A 16,396-nucleotide genomic window follows, 5' to 3' on the forward strand; every position below is an offset into this window, starting at 1 on the left:
GCTTTCTGATCCAGCAAAAGGACAGGCCCTTCTTTCCAAGTGGGGGGAGGGCAACCATTGTGGAAGGGTTGGAAGACCTTGACCTACTAAGTCCCATAAGACTGATAGGTGACATTGGTAAGCACTTAACATGTGTGTAGGTTCTTTTATTGTTTTTATATGTTTTCTTTGTGATGCTTTTACCTTAAGAATAAATGTGCTTGCTTAGAAGAAGTTATTATCTGTCACAATTTACAATCAGAAAAAAAGGGCTAAGCACACACTGACTGTTATTGACAATGAATAACAAGGTCAGCTCTGCTTCTTATAGGCCACACATTCGACCTCCCCAGGCACTGGACTAGCCCCAGGAAACAAGAGTGTCTGAAATCAGAGCCAAAAAAAGGGAATTTCGTATTATAGAGGCCAATTAAAGGTTTGAGACCCAAAGGCCTATATTTCAGGGTCACCAGAAATTCCTGTGTTGCTAGACTTCTGATCCTTGCCCAGTACTTGTGGAACTGATTGGTCAATGAGACATACCTCTGCAAGAATGAGCTGCAAAAGTCTATGTTTAGCCTTTGTTGTTCCTTGCAGAGCATCCACCTGTCCTTCCTGCGCACTGTCCCGCCATACTCTCACCAGTCCAATGTCTGGTTTGAGATGATGCGAGTGTACAACTGGAATCACATCATACTAATCGTCAGTGATGACCACGAGGGCCGTGCTGCACAGAAGAAGCTGGAGACACTCCTGGAAGAGAGAGAATCCAAGGTCAGTATCTAAACATTGCATGTAATTTTGTTAAAGAACAACAACAAAACTAGAAGTCTCAGACTGTTGTATGTATGTAGATTTCTGTATGTAAAACACCTTTTCTTTCCATTGTAACATGGCTAACATTATGCTTAAAGCATCAACAGTGTCTGACTAGTACCTGACAGAACTTTGTACTTTATTCATTTCACTTGCTTTGCCATGGTCGAAATCTCCTACGTGTAAATCAACTACAAAATGAAGGGAAGAATAACCTGGAGCTCTGCAAATACTTCGCCCGGGCGATTCCCACCCAGGGAGAGAACCAATCGCACAGCTTAGGAAAAGCACCCCTCCCCTTTGATGCTTCCCTAGGGTACAGTGCAAACTTGGCAAAGCTAATTACAAAAAAGAGCCAGAAGAACAGCTTTTTAATTGGCTAATTGGCACTTGCTTTGTGGCTTAGGAGGGAAAAGGCAGTCAATGCATTACTGCACAGAGGTATAAAGTGCCCTCTCTACACAGCTTTCAGCTCTTTGGCCATTATTAGATGCCCTAGCCCATCTCCATTGAAGCACATACTAAACTCGCTTTCCTGGCATGCCCCGTGTTGTAAATGAGAGTAAGTTTGTGGATTCTGAGAGCAGCTTTATCAAGGAGGTGCACCGCCCCTATTCTCAGTGTCAAGCAAAGGGGCAGACAGCTACGTCCAGCCGAGTAGAGGTTCACCAGGTGCAGTATGAGCGTGAGCATGTCTGAGTCATCTGTGGACAGTGGGAGCCTGAGCCGGTAGGACAGCTCAGTTCCTAAGATTAACACTGAACAGGCACATCCAAGACAGGAAGCCCCTTGACTGCACTCTTACTCTGAGCAGTTTGAAGGGAAACTGTTTAACTAGAAGACACGGAGCCTCCTCCATGACTGGATTGTGGAAGTGATAGTTCCCACCCACACTCAGGGGTACAAGGTAACAGTCTTGGGTCCATTTCAGGTAGGAAACATCCAAGCCTCTCACACTGTAGGAGCTTCCCAGAGAAGCCTGGTAAAGTAGCTACACTTCCTGTCTACCAGGCAATCCCTGTGAGTGGTGCCTCTGAAGCCTGCCATGTATCACTGGCAACACCTGCAATTTGTTAGGATCTAGCCATAGCAGCAGCTGCCGGGCCACCAGCCAGATGTGGCAGAGTAGGTTGTTGATTGGTAGACACAGCCGCAGACATTACTTGATGAGTCTGCTTAGAATCAGAGAGACCCATGAGTTGGGAGGCACCTCTTCTGGCTCATCTAGCACATGGCTATTTCTGCAGTGGACCAGCACCGAATTAGCTATCTGTGGGCCATCCCTGAGAGATGGGTGTGTGCTCTCAGCATGGGGTATCCCCACTGATGGTTCCTCAGGCAGTTTCTTCCATGGCCCAAATGGTTCTTAGAGTCAAACATTCCCCCTGAATAGGAAGCCTAAGGGTTCCTTGCTACAGCACAAGTCTCAGAGATTCATAGACTTTAAGGTCAGAAGAGACCATCAGGATCATCTAGTCTGACCTCCTGCACGTCGCAGGCCCCAGAACCTCGCCCAGTCCTGAAATAGACCCCTAGCCTTTGGCTGAGTTACTGAAGTCCTCAAACCATGGCTTAAAGACTTCTAGTTACAGAGAATTCACCATTTATACTAATTTAAACCTGCAAGTGACCCTTGCCCCATGCTGCAGAGGAAGGTGAAAATCCCCCAGCATCTCTGCCATTCTGACCCGGGGGGAAATTTCCAACCCCAAATATGATGATCAGTTAGACCCTGAGCATGTGGGCGAGACCCACCAGCCAGACATCTGGGAAAGAATTCTTTGTAGTAACTCAAAGCCCTCCCCATCTAGTGTCCCATCTCCAGCTGTTGGAGATTTTTGGTACTGGCAAAAATTGCTGCTTACTCTGTTCTCAGTGAGTAGCGCTGACTTGGCTGGCATTTTATCTGAGACCTCCTCCATTGGGTCCAGCCCCCCCTCCTCATTATGTTCCTGCCCTGCAGTACTGATGGCTTTGGAAGGGTCACTGTCACCCTTATTCTGAGTCAATGAATTCATGTTCCTAGACTCAGACCTTCCACTCACCCTACAACTTCCATGTTCACAACTTGTACTATTCTCTCTCAGGTCCCCCACTCCCTCCTGTTTCCTGCACTGTCCTTTGGATCAGCAAAAGAACATCACACTCACTCACAGCCATATTCTGTGTCCTCTTATGCCCCAGGGGGGGACTTCCCCAGTTCTGTGTTATACTCTGTCAGCCTATCACTTGTGAAGGAGAGCCACTGAGAGCATGGGGTGGGGTGGGGTGCGGGTCTATGTGGGGGCCTGCACTGCATTTGAGCTGCATACATGATGTCTTCTGGCAGCCACTAGGTTGCTATAGATGCCCTCTAGACCCTGGGACCAGTCTCTTAGATGTTATGTCGCCTTCTCCTTTGCCTCTTCTTTGGCAACTGTCAGGCCATCTCATACCTTTTTCCTTTGCTGTGGACTAGACATGAGCTGGAAAGGTTTCCATTGATCCAACCAGCTGCTGTGATGTGCGGGTCACTCTAGAAGCTAGCTGAAAGATTCCAAGGCCAGAGTAGACTCTTGTGATTATCTAGACTGACCTCCTGCATAACCTAGGTGATACGTAGGGTTTCTTCACCTCTTCCCCAGTCTCTTCTGGTTCTGATTGCCCTTTTTATCACAGAGGGTTTGATCCCTGGGCTAATGCACCTGAACCTTTGTCCATTTCCTTCCTTTCCATGAACTCAGGCCTGCCCTAGTCCTTTCCCCAACCATATGGCCAGACGGAGCATTGATCTGGCGCAGAACTGCAAATGAGCAGAAAGGAGACGCTGCTGCCATGCTGTCAGGCTTTGCCGCCATCTACCTGCAGAAGGCTCGGTATTCATGTTGACTGATCATTGTAAAATACCTTAGCTCTAACTCCACGTTCCCTTGTTCTTGGGGACTGAAACCATTGGTTGGAGCAATAGGATTTCCTGTCACATCTTACGTGACAGCCTCAGAGAGTTCAGTCAGGCTCTGAGCTAACACTGTTTTGGTGGTTTAATAATTTTAACACAGGCATTTATGCCCAGCATTCCTATCCAGTGCTGAATTCTCTGTGAACAGCTGGATTTCAGGTTTGGTTCAAGCCCATCTCCAGTGACTATCAGCCTGATCTGGCTGCTGTTCATCAGGCTGAGGAGCTCTGCCTTCTGCAAGCAGCCTAAGTCATTTCAATTAACACTTGAACACTAGCCAGTGGTTAATTGAGATTGTTCAAGATTGCAATAAAGGCCACAAAGTACATTTGCGTTGCTAAGTGACTCTGTGCTGACTATGTCCCAGGCCTGCTGTGCTTCTGTTCTGTGAGTGTGCCAGCAAACCAGAGCACTGGGCAAACCACACCTTCTACGCAAATGCTGGAGACTAGTTGTGGAAAGTGAATTTTTAATTTCTGAGCATGAGTCTTTGCCTCAAACGCCTGATACTAAGAGATACACTCACCCAATCAGGAAACAGACATAGGACCCTACAACCCATATGTCTCAGCCAAACATTTTAAATTTCAAATATCAAATACATACTGTAGACTCAGGACTGTACAGACATTATTTGATTACAGTTAGTTAATTAAAGACAATGACAAGCAGCTCGTGGACAATGCACAAAGAGGTGAAATCTTCTAAAAATGATTCATTTGGAAGGATTTGTGTAGCTTTGCTGTTCTATGGGGAGCCCAGCAACAATCCTTGGGAACCAGAGCAGCTAAAGAGATAACTGATAGAAATTAGGGATGGGAAAGGTGAGGGTTGCATTTTTGTCACGGCATTTTTTATCAAAAATCATTGAACAGTCACAGTAAATCGAGTAAAAGTCATGGATTTAGAGGGAAATGGTGTGTAATGTCATCAGAATGCCATTTAAAGTGGGGAGATCATATAGGGGAGGGTCCGGTCCTGCCCCCATGGGGAGTGAGAGGAGCTGGGAGTGGGTAGCAGAGGGACCCTGCCCCACACTCACCTGCAGTGGTAGCTCCTGTTTCTTGGGGCTTCCCTGGCTCCCCTCCTGCTATCCCCTCAGCATGCAGGCATGGCTCTCCCGCACAATGCCTCCTTCCTGGCCCTGGCGCCAATGAATCACCTGCCCTGCGCTGCAATGGGTGGGAAAAAGTGGTTGGACCATAGCCTGGGTGACCCACCCACCCCAGCTCTACAGCCTATGAAATCATGGAGACAAAGAAAAATCCTAGACACAAAGCAAAGTCAAAGACAAACTGAAAAATCACAGTACCCGTGACATTTCTGCCAATATAGCAGACCTGTAGCTCTAGCAATGACTCATTAGGTCCCATCTTGTCTAGCCCCAGTAGACTCAGGATAGAATCGTTCCCTACTCGCCAATCTTTTGTTCAGTCCACTTGTAGGACATCACTGCTATGCGTGTGCACAAGGTCATTCAAGACTGGAAAATAAAAGAAATAGGAAATACAGGAAGCTCGAGTGCACTGCTGAATAGCTGCTGCCTGAGTGAAAGGACCAACACATCTGGAAGGGAGTGAATATTTCATTGCCTCCTGCCACCCAGACACTGCTTTCCTCTGTTGCAATGTTGCTCTGTGTCTCCCTGTGCCATGTGAAATGATGAGACACTGAGAAGAAGCACTGGAAATTCCTACCATGGACACCAGTAGAAGGAGCCTGAAATGACGACAGAATTGGGCTCAGAGTATATTTTATTTCCTCAGATTCTTTTCTACAGTAGATGCATTTACTGTATAACATTCTAGATTCTTAGGGAAACAAAAATCTTGCCTGTGGAGGAACTTATGTGGAGGAAAGAATAGGGAGGAGAAAGGCAATGGAAGGGCCCATCCCTTCACTGTATAGCGCCCTGCAAGCATTGTACAGGCAGGAGAAATAGCAACAAGTCTTTAAAAGAAGCAGCTCTGAGAGCAGAAAGAGGGAGACAAATCAATGCAGTTTGCAAATCAAGATACAGAGATGAAAACAGATGCATGTTTAAGGAATAACTTGGGGGGAAATGCTTTACTTCTTCACTTTTTGGTAGATGCACAGCAGATCCCTACCAGGGATTTCATTCTACAAGAGACTATGCTGCAAAATTTGGAAGAAGATTTTGAACCCCCCAAAGTCCAGAAGTGTTCAGATCTAGAGGGGAGTTCATCTCTAGCTTTAATACAACTCTGCCTTGATCCTGCATGCACTAGCAGTTGTAATGTTTACCAGCACGAGCACTGGCTTCTCCAGGTAGTATGCACTCTGCTCTGTAATAAGCTGTTGCAGGATCCGGCCTTCTGGGTTCTGTGTCCTTTTGCAGGTAATCTGTAGGGAAGGCAAGCTCAGAGGGAAGTCCCCGTGCCACTGGCTCCTTTGAGACTGAGCATTCTGAGGCTGAGAATGGGAAATCGGTCAACGCTCTAACTGAAAATGAGAGAGGGATGAACTCTTCTCCCCAACTTACGGTTCCGGGCTTTTCTCCACAATGCCTATTCTGCACCTGATCGCACCTAGCATTCCACTGAGGTCAGGGAGAGCTCCCCAGGTGGAGGGCCTGCCAGGTGCGCCATGGCAATAGCAATCCACAGTGCCGGGCGGAGAGGACCATTTTATACTATATCTGTATTTTCCAAGGGCAGGTGCCCATTTTGTAATTGGATTCCCAAGGTGTGTTTTGGTGACCTGCCCTCCTGCCTTCCCCCGTGCAGCAGGTAAAGGCTGGCATGTCATCCCGTGATCACCATTGCTTCCACATTGTCACGCTTTGATCCAGAACAGAATAGATCAAGTGTTTCTTTCTCTTCTGAGTGAGCGCAAAGCTCCACAAAACTCTCCAATCCCCGCAGCAGATATGAAGTCCAGACAGACATTTCACTTTCAACACTCACTCAGGGTGAACATGACTATAAGAAAATAATAATAATAAAAGTTCATCATCATAATACCTTGCATTTATCTAGCACTTTTCCATACAGAACATTTTGTCCTTCCACAATGATTCTATGGAATTACAGCAGCTCAAGCCCTTATAGACACGTAAATTGTCTCTGAATTTAAGATATGCATTTCATGCTGAAAAAAATCCCTTCTACTACATGGGAACATACAACTGCATCGCACGAGCCATGAGGTTCAGGCCTGTTTTAATCAATGTGGCTTTTCAACTCAAGGTTTTCACAAGAGCCCAGACACTCTCTCCTATTAGTAATGGTTTTTGCGAGCTCCAGCGTTATAGAAGCCCTTTAGCAAACAGTGGAGGAGGAGGTGGATGTTGGATTGCTTTACTACACGTCATTTTCAACTGTTTATAATATTCTTCTGTGTCTACATATTTTCTCTGTGCACATTATTCATCAGAGTAAAAAAAGGAACTATGAAAACCTCGACCAACTTTCCTATGACAACAAGCGAGGACCCAAGGTATATTTGCATGGAAATGCACGCCGCCCACCAATCTAACTAGCAAATGACAAATAGCCACAGCCACACAAAAAAAAAAAAAAAGAAAAGAAAGAAAGAAAGAAAAAAAGATCCATGACTATGTTTCTTGGTAGCACGTTTTTATATTGACATAGTTTTGGTTTGAACTTGAGAATGGAAATCTAGCCAGCTGACCCCAGAAGGATTTCTTTTGGAGACATGCATGTGAACCAGTAATTAACTTGCAAGTTTTTCTTTTTGAAAATTGAACTGACCCCCTTTCCTCCCCAAAGGAAATGGTCCCTTGGTGTAAGATGCTCACTTTTACTCCCAAAGGTTAACCCTGTGCAATATTTTTTTTTATTCCCCGTGTTTTTGAAAAACAACACTCGTTTGAGTTTTCAATTGCATTTCAAAAGCCTTTTTCTCTTTCCTGTACAATGCACGCCTCTTTTTGGGTCTTGATTGACTTCAGTTTGCATGCACAGTGCAAAACCCTCCCCAAAAAGCAAACAAACAAAAAAACCTAAAACAGAAAAGAAAGAAAGAAAAGCAAAGAAAGAAAAGAAAAGAAAAAAGAAAAAGAAAAAACCTAGTTAACCCACCATATCTAGCAGAGCTGTATACAGTTTAATGAATTCTCTTGAACCTTTTCTAGATAGAATGGCTCTCACCAGCAAGCATTAGGCCGCTGCACTAACCAGTTTTGCTCACACTAATCACAGGCTGAGAAAGTTCTTCAGTTTGACCCGGGAACCAAAAATGTGACTTCACTGCTGCTTGAAGCAAAGGAGCTGGAGGCTCGGGTTATCATCCTCTCTGCAAGGTAAGGAAATGAGCATTTGATTTTCCCTTCTGTCTTCTGCTTCAGCCCTTCACAGCTGGGCATATATGTTCCACTGCTGTGCTGCTCTGTTCCCATTGAAATCAGGGATATGTCAGAGGACACCTGGTCCTTCAAGATAAGTCTGCAAGAAGTAGCGAATGGATATGGCAGTAACAAGATGGTTAAGCATGAAAGAAAATCCAGAGAGACCACTCCATATCATACAGATCTAAAGCATCTTTCATGTGCCATTGTGGTTCTCTCATTGGGAGAGGTGGTTTGTATTATTCTGGGGCATGGTTAAAGTAAATTCCACTGTGTTGTAGAAATATATTGTTATTGATAATAACAGTAATAATCATAAGAACATAAGAACGGCCATACTGGATCAGACCAAAAATCCATCTAACCCAGTATCCTGTCTTCCGACAGTGGTCAGTGCCAGGTGCCCCAGAAGGAATGAACAGAACAGGTAATCATCAAGTGATCCATCCCCCGTTGCCCATTCCCAGCTTCTGGCAAACAGAGGCTAGGGACACCATCCCTATTAGCTATTGATGGACCTATCCTCCATGAACTTATCTAGTTCTTTTTTGAACCCTGTTATAGTCTTGGCCTTCACAATATCCTCTGGCAAGGAGTTCCACAGGTTGATGGTGTGTTGTGTGAAAAATACTTCCTTTTGTTTGTTTTAAACCTTCAGCCTATTAATTTCATTTGGTGACCCCTAGCTCTTGTGTTATAAGAAGGAGTAAATAACACTTCCTTATTTACTTGCACCACACAAGTCATGATTTTATAGACCTCTATCATATCCCCCCTTAGTTGTCTCTTTTCCAAGCTGAAAAGTCCCAGTCTTATTAGTCGCTCCTCGTATGGAAGCCGTTCCATACCCCTAATCATTTTTGTTGCTCTTTACTGAACCGTTTCCAATCTTTTTTGAGATGAGACAACCACATCTGCACGCAGTATTCAAGATGTGGGCGTACCATGGATTTATATAGAGGCAATATGTTATTATTATTGTCTTATTATCTACCCCTTTCTTAATGATTCCCAACATTCTGTTCGCTTTTTTCACTGCTGCTGCACATTGAGTGGATGTTTTCACAGAACTATCCACAATGACTCCAAGATCTCTTTTTTTGAGTGGTAACAGCTAATTTAGACCCCATCATTTTATATGTATAGTTGGGATTATGTTTTCCACTATGCATTGCTTTGCATTTATCAACATTGAATTTCATCTGCCATTTTGTTGCCCAGTCACCCAGTTTTGTGAGATCCTTTTGTAGCTCTTTGCAGTCTGCCTGGGACTTAACTATCTTGAGTAATTTTGTATCGTGCAAATTTTGCCACCTCACTATCCTTAGACCTTCCATAGCACCCTTCATCTGAGGATCTGCAAGCATGTTAGTGACATTTATTAATGAAGCTCCCAAGCACCCTGTGAAGTAGGGAGGTTTGATGAGCCCTGTGTGTACAGACAGGGAACAGAGACACAACAATGCGGAAGTGTCACACATCAAATGGCAGAGTGTAAGGCAGTCATGGCTACCTTGTAAGAGGAGCCATAGGTCTAGGAAATTCATCCCAGCCTCAGCAGAAAGTGCTTGTGGCCTCTGGGGAGTATAGATTCATTGATACTTAGATCAGAAGGGACCATTATGATCATCTAGTCTGACCTCCTGCACAACGCAGGCCACAGAATTTCACCCACCCACTCCTGAGAAAAACCTCTCACCTATGTCTGAGCTATTGAAGTCCTCAAATCGTGGTTTAAAGACTTCAAGAAGTGGAGAATCCTCCAGCAAGTGACCCATGCCCCATGCTACAGAGGAAGGCGAAAAACCTCCAGGGCCTCTGTCAATCTGCCCTGGAGGAAAATTCCTTCCCGACCCCAAATATGGCGATCAGCTAAACCCTGAGCATATGGGCAAGATTCACCAGCCAGATACTACAGAAAATTCTTTCCTGGGTAACTCAGATCCCACCCCATCTAACATCCCATCACAGGCCATTAGGCCTATTTACCATGAATATTTAATTACCAAAACCATGTTATCCCATCATACCATCTCCTCCATAAACTTATCGAGTTTAATCTTAAATCCAGATAGATCTTTTGCCCCCACTGCTTCCCTTGGAAGGCTATTCCAAAACTTCACTCCTCTGATGGTTAGAGACCTTCATCTAATTTCAAGTCTAAACTTCCTGGTGGCCAGTTTATATCCATTTGTTCTTTTGTCCACATTGGTACTGAGCTTAAATAATTCCTCTCCCTCTCCGGTATTAAGCCCTCTGATATATTTATAGATAGCAATCATATCTCCCCTCAACCTTCTTTTAGTTAGGCTAAACAAGCCAAGCTCCTTAAGTCTCCTTTCATAAGACAAGTTTTCCATTCCTCAGATCATCCTGTTCCAGTTTAAATTCATCCTTCTTAAACATGAGAGACCAGAACTGCACACAGTATTCCAGGTGAGGTCTCACCAGTGCCTTGTATAACGGTATTAAAACCTCCTTTTCCCTACTGGAAATACCTCTCCTGATGCATCCCAAGATCGCATTAGCTTTTTTCACAGCCATAGCACATTGGCGGCTCATAGTCATCCTATGATCAACCAATACTCCAAGGTCCTTCTCCTCCTCTGTTACTTCCAATTGATGCGTCCCCAGCTTATAACTAAAATTCTTGTTATTAATCCCTAAATGCATGACCTTACACTTCTCACTATTAAATTTCATCCTATTACTATTACTCCAGTTTACAAGGTCATCCAGATCCTCCTGTATGATATCCCTGTCCTTCTCTACATTGGCAATACCTCCCAGCTTTGTATCATCTGCAAACTTTATTAGCACACTCCCACTTTTTGTGCCGAGGTCAGTAATAAAAAGATTAAATAAGATTGGTCCCAAAACCGATCCTTGAGGAACTCCATTGGTAACCTCCCTCCAGCCTGACAGTTCACCTTTCAGTATGACCCGTTGTAGTCTCCCCTTTAACCAATTCCTTATCCACCTTTCAATTTTCATATTGATCCCCATCTTTTCCAATTTAACTAATAATTCCCCATGTGGCACAGTACCAAACGCCTTCCTGAAATCTAGGTAAATTAGATCCACTGCTTTTCCTTTGTCTAAAAATCTGTTACTTTCTCAAAGAAGGAGATCAGGTTGCTTTGGCACGATCTACCTTTTGTAAAACCATGTTGTATTTTGTCCCATTTACCATTGACCTCAATGTCCTTAACTACTTTCTCCTTCAAAATTTTTTCCAAGACCTTGCATACTACAGATGTCAAACTAACAGGTCTATAGTTATCCAGATCACTTTTTTTCCCTTTCTTAAAAATAGGAACTGTGTCTGCAATTCTCCAGTCATACGGTACAACCCCTGAGTTTACAGAGTCATTAAAAATTCTTGCTAATGGGCTTGCAATTTCGGGTGCCAATTCCTTTAATATTCTTGGATGAAGATTATCTGGGCCCCCTGATTTAGTCCCATTAAGCTGTTTGAGTTTTGCTTCTACCTCAGATATGGTAATATCTACCTCTATATCCTTATTCCCATTTGTCATGCTACCATTATCCCTAAGATCCTCTTTAGCCTTATTAAAGACTGAGGCAAAGTATTTGTTTAGATATTGGGCCATGCCTAGATTATCCTTGACCTCCACTCCATCCTCAGCGTTTAGCGGTCCCACTTCTTCTTTCTATGAGAAATTGTCTGACAGGGATTTGATATGACCAGCTATACCAAACAACAGGATGGCAGCTACCCACAAAGAAAATGGCCCTGCCTGCATGGTCCATTTAGCCCAGGGCTTGCATTGCTCATGCCAGTGATGAGAGACAGACACACACCTCGCCCTCCTTGACCTTCACCCACTCGCCAGCGCTCTGGTCTCCCTTCTGCTAGCTTCCCCAACTCCCAGGATTTTCCTTCTCATAGGCCTTGTGCCCTGGCACCTCCTCTTACTCCCACTCTTCTTTATCTATAACTGCTGTGGCTGTTCTCCATGTCCCCACCTGGACACAGGCATTTCCCCGCTTCTCTCATCTCCACCTGCCAATACTGAAGTTACCCTCATCTACTGACAGTGAAACATACCCTGAGGAGGAAGCAGGAAAGTCTCAGCCAAGGGTTTGGTCCCATCCTGTGGCTCTGGACGTGGGGCCCAGTGTTCCTGGAGGCAGCCTCACCATTGTCCGCAAAGCAGCGTCTCTGATAGCCTTTCCCCAAGTGCACGGGGAGATGCGAGTGAGCCGAGGACAGCACCTTGTGGACCAGGGACCAGGCAGTGCCCCAGCTTGGCACATTCCCTGGAGACCTCGGTCATGTACCATATGTGGACTGGTTACAGAACTTCCACCCCAAAGATGCGTGAGATTTGTACCTTTAATATACTTCAGTGCCCTGCCCGTGGTGGCTGCTCGCAGCATGGATAAGGTAAGTTACACATGGTGCCACCTAGTGGCTGAACAGTATTAAGAACAGTTTAACATTCCATTACATTTGCTATTTTACACTTCGACCATGTCATGATCATGCTATCATTGAAAGTTCAGTACAGATCATTGTGTTAAGTGTATTTGAATCGGACTGGTTTTCTTATTACATGACAGGAACACATAACAGCTTGGTCATCTGTGTGTATGTTAGTTGAAATAACTTTCTCTGGTTGGTCTGGAACCTTTGAATATTCTTCTTGTTGTTCTGCATCTGACAAGTTTGCTGTATTGACTGTTCTTTCTGAGGAACAAACCGGAGATGTTGACAGTTTCTGTTGAACTCTCAACTGTCATTCTCAGTCACATATGTTCTGGGGAAGGAATTCTTTTTCTTTACGACAGCTGGAGTTCATAGAATCATAGAATATCAGGGTTGGAAGGGACCTCAGGAGGTCATCTAGTCCAACCCCCTGCTCAAAGCAGGACCAATCCCCAATTTTTGCCCCAGATCCCTAAATGGCCCCCTCAGGATTGAGGTCACAACCCTGGGTTTAGCAGGCCAATGCTCAAACCACTGAGCTATCCGTCTCTCCCCCTCCCCGCCCCCCCGTTCTCCATTCTTTTTCTCCATTTAGTTTAACACAAACGTGGTCACCACCTTCTATGCCCAGCAATTATCTAACTAAGTGGTGTCTCTTATAAAAATGTTCACAAGCTCTTTTTGCCTTTGTAACTGATTTGGCTACTCTCTTCATGTCTGAAGAGAACTTTCTGAACTCTGGCTGTCTCCATTGACTCTTCCCTTCTTGTTATGGACTAGCCACTGGTCTCTTCTTCCTTGCCCTCCCTCCTTCTGTTACTGCCTGCTGTGCCCCTTCTTCATTCTCTAACTCAGCAAACCTGTTCCTGAGCTCCATTTCTTCTTCACTAGTCGGTTTTTTCATCTGCCTGATTCTCATAGTCATGTGCTTCCACTTGCTTCTTTCCTCTTGGATCGTCTCTTCCATCAGCTCTATCAGGCGGCATTTCAGACAAACAAAGCTCTTTTCAAGTCCCTGCTCCAGGATAATGTAGATCCCACCGCTTCCATATCCAGTCATCTTCACTGCCTCTTGCATTCTGTGGGTCACTACCACTGCTGCCTTTGAAGCTGTCATAGCCTTCCCACCTAAGCTCCTGTCAAGGAAAACAAAAAACAAAAAAACTGAACAAAACCAGTACACCACACCCACCCTCCCCCAAACGCCCCTTACAAACTCTCCCTCAAACTCTCCTGTTTTCAGCTCCATTTGCTTGCTCCTGTGCTGCTGGCTGGCTCCTTAGTCCCTTCCTCATTGTCTTCTCTAAGCTTCCCCCTCGGTGACCTCACTCACCCACATGGCTTTTCCTGCCCCCTCCACCACCAAATTTAGTCTCGTCTCAGCACATCTCCAGCAGCCTCTCCAACATTTCGTTTGGGCTGACCCACCACCAATTGAAACTCATTTTCTCCAACTCTGAGTTTCTTGCCTTTCCTCTTGAGTCCATTCCTTCACCTCCCTTTTCTACCACAGTTGTTAGCTCCACTGCCCTCCTTGTCTCCAAGGCTCATGCTCACTCCTTTTAAAAGCACCCCATCCTCCATGGCTAATGCCCTCCTCTATGCCTTGGTCAGCTCTCACGTGGACCATCATTACCTTCTCCTCTGGCTTCCCCACTTCTCACCTCTACCAACAAAACATCCCTCCTTTCCCACTGTTCTGGCCTCATCAACTCCTCTTCTATCCCTCCCTTGGTTTCTGACCTATGGCCCCATCCAAATCACGCTCATCCTTCCTGCCTTCCAGGTCCTGCAGGATCTTGCCCCTGCCCATTTCTCTGACCTCATGTCTTCCAGCTCCCTCCTCTCATGCTCTGTGCACCTCCCAACCCTACCGTCTCAGTGCTCCCGCTCTTGGCTTACACTGACCTTCATGCTGCTGTAGAGTTGGAATATTCTCCCGTTTCTAGATAACCATCTGCTTTCACTGCTCCTTCCAATCTCTCCCTAAAACCCACCCAGGCCAGGATTTATCCTGCCTAGTTCCCTTCTCCAATAACGTCTCCTCTCTCTCTACTAGGCTGCAGCTGTTCAGGGCAGGGATTGTGCTTCACTGAATGTGTGTAAAGCAAAATTTACATTCTCAGCATTATACAGATTATTTTTGTATTCATTATAATAGGGTGAAAACGTAAAGAAACAACAGAAAACCTACAGGGTGTTTTCATCTTTATTTGATAAGGGGAATATTAGCAGTGCATCGTGTGTGTGTGTGTGGGTGGGTGCATGCATGTGAGTGCATGTGTGTGTGTGTGTGTACACTAAGGGGGACAATCTGGAGAAGAGTGAAATGTACCCATGGCAAGCAAGAGTCTGTGTAAGGTAAAGTCAGGGATGGATATGACGGTAGATAAGAGGGCCCCATAGAAGTCGATGGCATGCACTGATTCTTATAGAGCAGGATCGAGCCCAGGAGCGATGGTAAATTTGGAGAAGACAAAGTGAAGGATCATGGTAAATAGCTGAAGAGGCAAGTGCTATTTTCAGGGTATTTGCCAATCCTGGAAAAGCCTGGTGCTGACTGACTGGAAACAGCAAGTCCAGATCCAATGTTTACAACAGGAAAAAGAGGAACTTCCAGATGTGCAGAAGAGCTCTGTATATTAGGAATAGTTAGACATTGGAGAGTGCATATTATACACCCCTCGCTATGCCCAATGCATGCAGGCTGTGAGCTTCTTACAGCCAACTGCATGGGCAGCTGCATCTTTAGTTCAGGCCATACTAACTCGTGTGTTTGGCTCTAGGGGCCCCTGGTTCAATCCCTGGCATGAGCTGCCTCATCTGCACCTGGGAATGTGCAATTTAATAAGGGTGAATCACCAGATTTAGCGAGATCGTTACAATCAGGCTAAGCTGAGTGGAGCCCACAGCCCTAGTGAGTGTTGATTTTGGGCAAGATGGATTATTGGAGGGATGCTGATGTGCTGATTGGAAACAAGAGCGACAAGTGGAAGTTACAAGGTGCCCTTGCCTTCCTGAGAAGCCACCAGTTCTCCCCCAATAGTACTCTCCTTTTCCTTCTCCCTTCTCCACCAGCAGACAGATGGATGCTGCCCCAGGGACAGTTCTCTTGCTACGCAGCAGGTGTGTTTTGGGCAATGGGTGGTTGCCTGGCCTCTGCTGGTTTCTAGGTTATTTCTTTGCTAGAAGGTAGGAGAAAAAAAGCCAAGAAAGCTCACCCTGAACACAGCAGAAAGTGCATCAATTCCCTGGCCCAGGGTCGTGGCTGGTTGGAATATGATCCCATGGAAATAATGGTCCTGTTGCCCTTCTCCCCTCTGCCCCTGCCTCTTCTCCTTCAGCATCGCTCTCTCTGGGCCTTCCCCAGCCTCTCCTGTGGCTGGCACACAATGCAACCTCCTCTCCTGGCTTCTCAGTGATGGGCTTTGTCCATTACAGACACTTGGCACCTGGTGAGGCCCAGGTGATGCGCCTGTGAGTTTTGGAGGACGGGGTGTTGTCCACAGTGACAGAGAATGGGAGCAGAGGAGAGGACAGGGTAAGGGGCTCCTCTGTGGTATCAGGCTCCTCTGTAGTAACAGGGATCTTCAAAGTTTTCAAACACATAAAGAAACCATTTAAAGCTAGAGAAGGCAGGGCTGTCACCCAGCCATTCCAGCCTGGCAGGACTCAGGGCCTCCTTGTCTCACACAATCCCAGCCTATGCATTGTTGATAAGCATTGACACAGAATTAGGGCCTAATTTTCATTTACACTAATACCAATGTGCACTGCTCTGGCAGCATAAAGTGGCCCTAAAGTGAGGGTGGTTGTAACTGACGTCCATTGTGAGGCCCCATCACAATACCATAGCTGTGGAAAGGAGCCTTTGTGTAAA

General features: G+C 45.5%; 1 protein-coding gene across 16 annotated transcripts in view; it reads left to right on the forward strand.

Moving 5' to 3' along the window:
- GRIN1 (glutamate ionotropic receptor NMDA type subunit 1) overlaps window positions 1-16,396 on the forward strand; it is a 70,838-nt gene that overhangs the window by 16,004 nt on the left and 38,438 nt on the right. For 12 of the 16 annotated variants that reach the window (XR_012642077.1, XR_012642079.1, XR_012642081.1 and 9 more), the window contains exons 3-5: window positions 577-753; window positions 7,130-7,192; window positions 7,918-8,018. Coding sequence is in view for 9 of the 16 variants with exons in the window: in XM_074973589.1 (XP_074829690.1) it covers window positions 577-753; window positions 7,130-7,192; window positions 7,918-8,018 (341 nt within the window). In the remaining 7 variants the exon portion in view is untranslated. The remainder of the gene's footprint in view (window positions 1-576; window positions 754-7,129; window positions 7,193-7,917; window positions 8,019-16,396) is intronic. The other 4 variants (XR_012642078.1, XR_012642080.1, XM_074973591.1 and 1 more) reach the window with 1 other exon arrangement.

The sequence above is a fragment of the Natator depressus genome, chromosome 16, assembly GCF_965152275.1.
Source record: "Natator depressus isolate rNatDep1 chromosome 16, rNatDep2.hap1, whole genome shotgun sequence".
Classification (NCBI taxonomy): Eukaryota; Metazoa; Chordata; order Testudines; family Cheloniidae; genus Natator; species Natator depressus.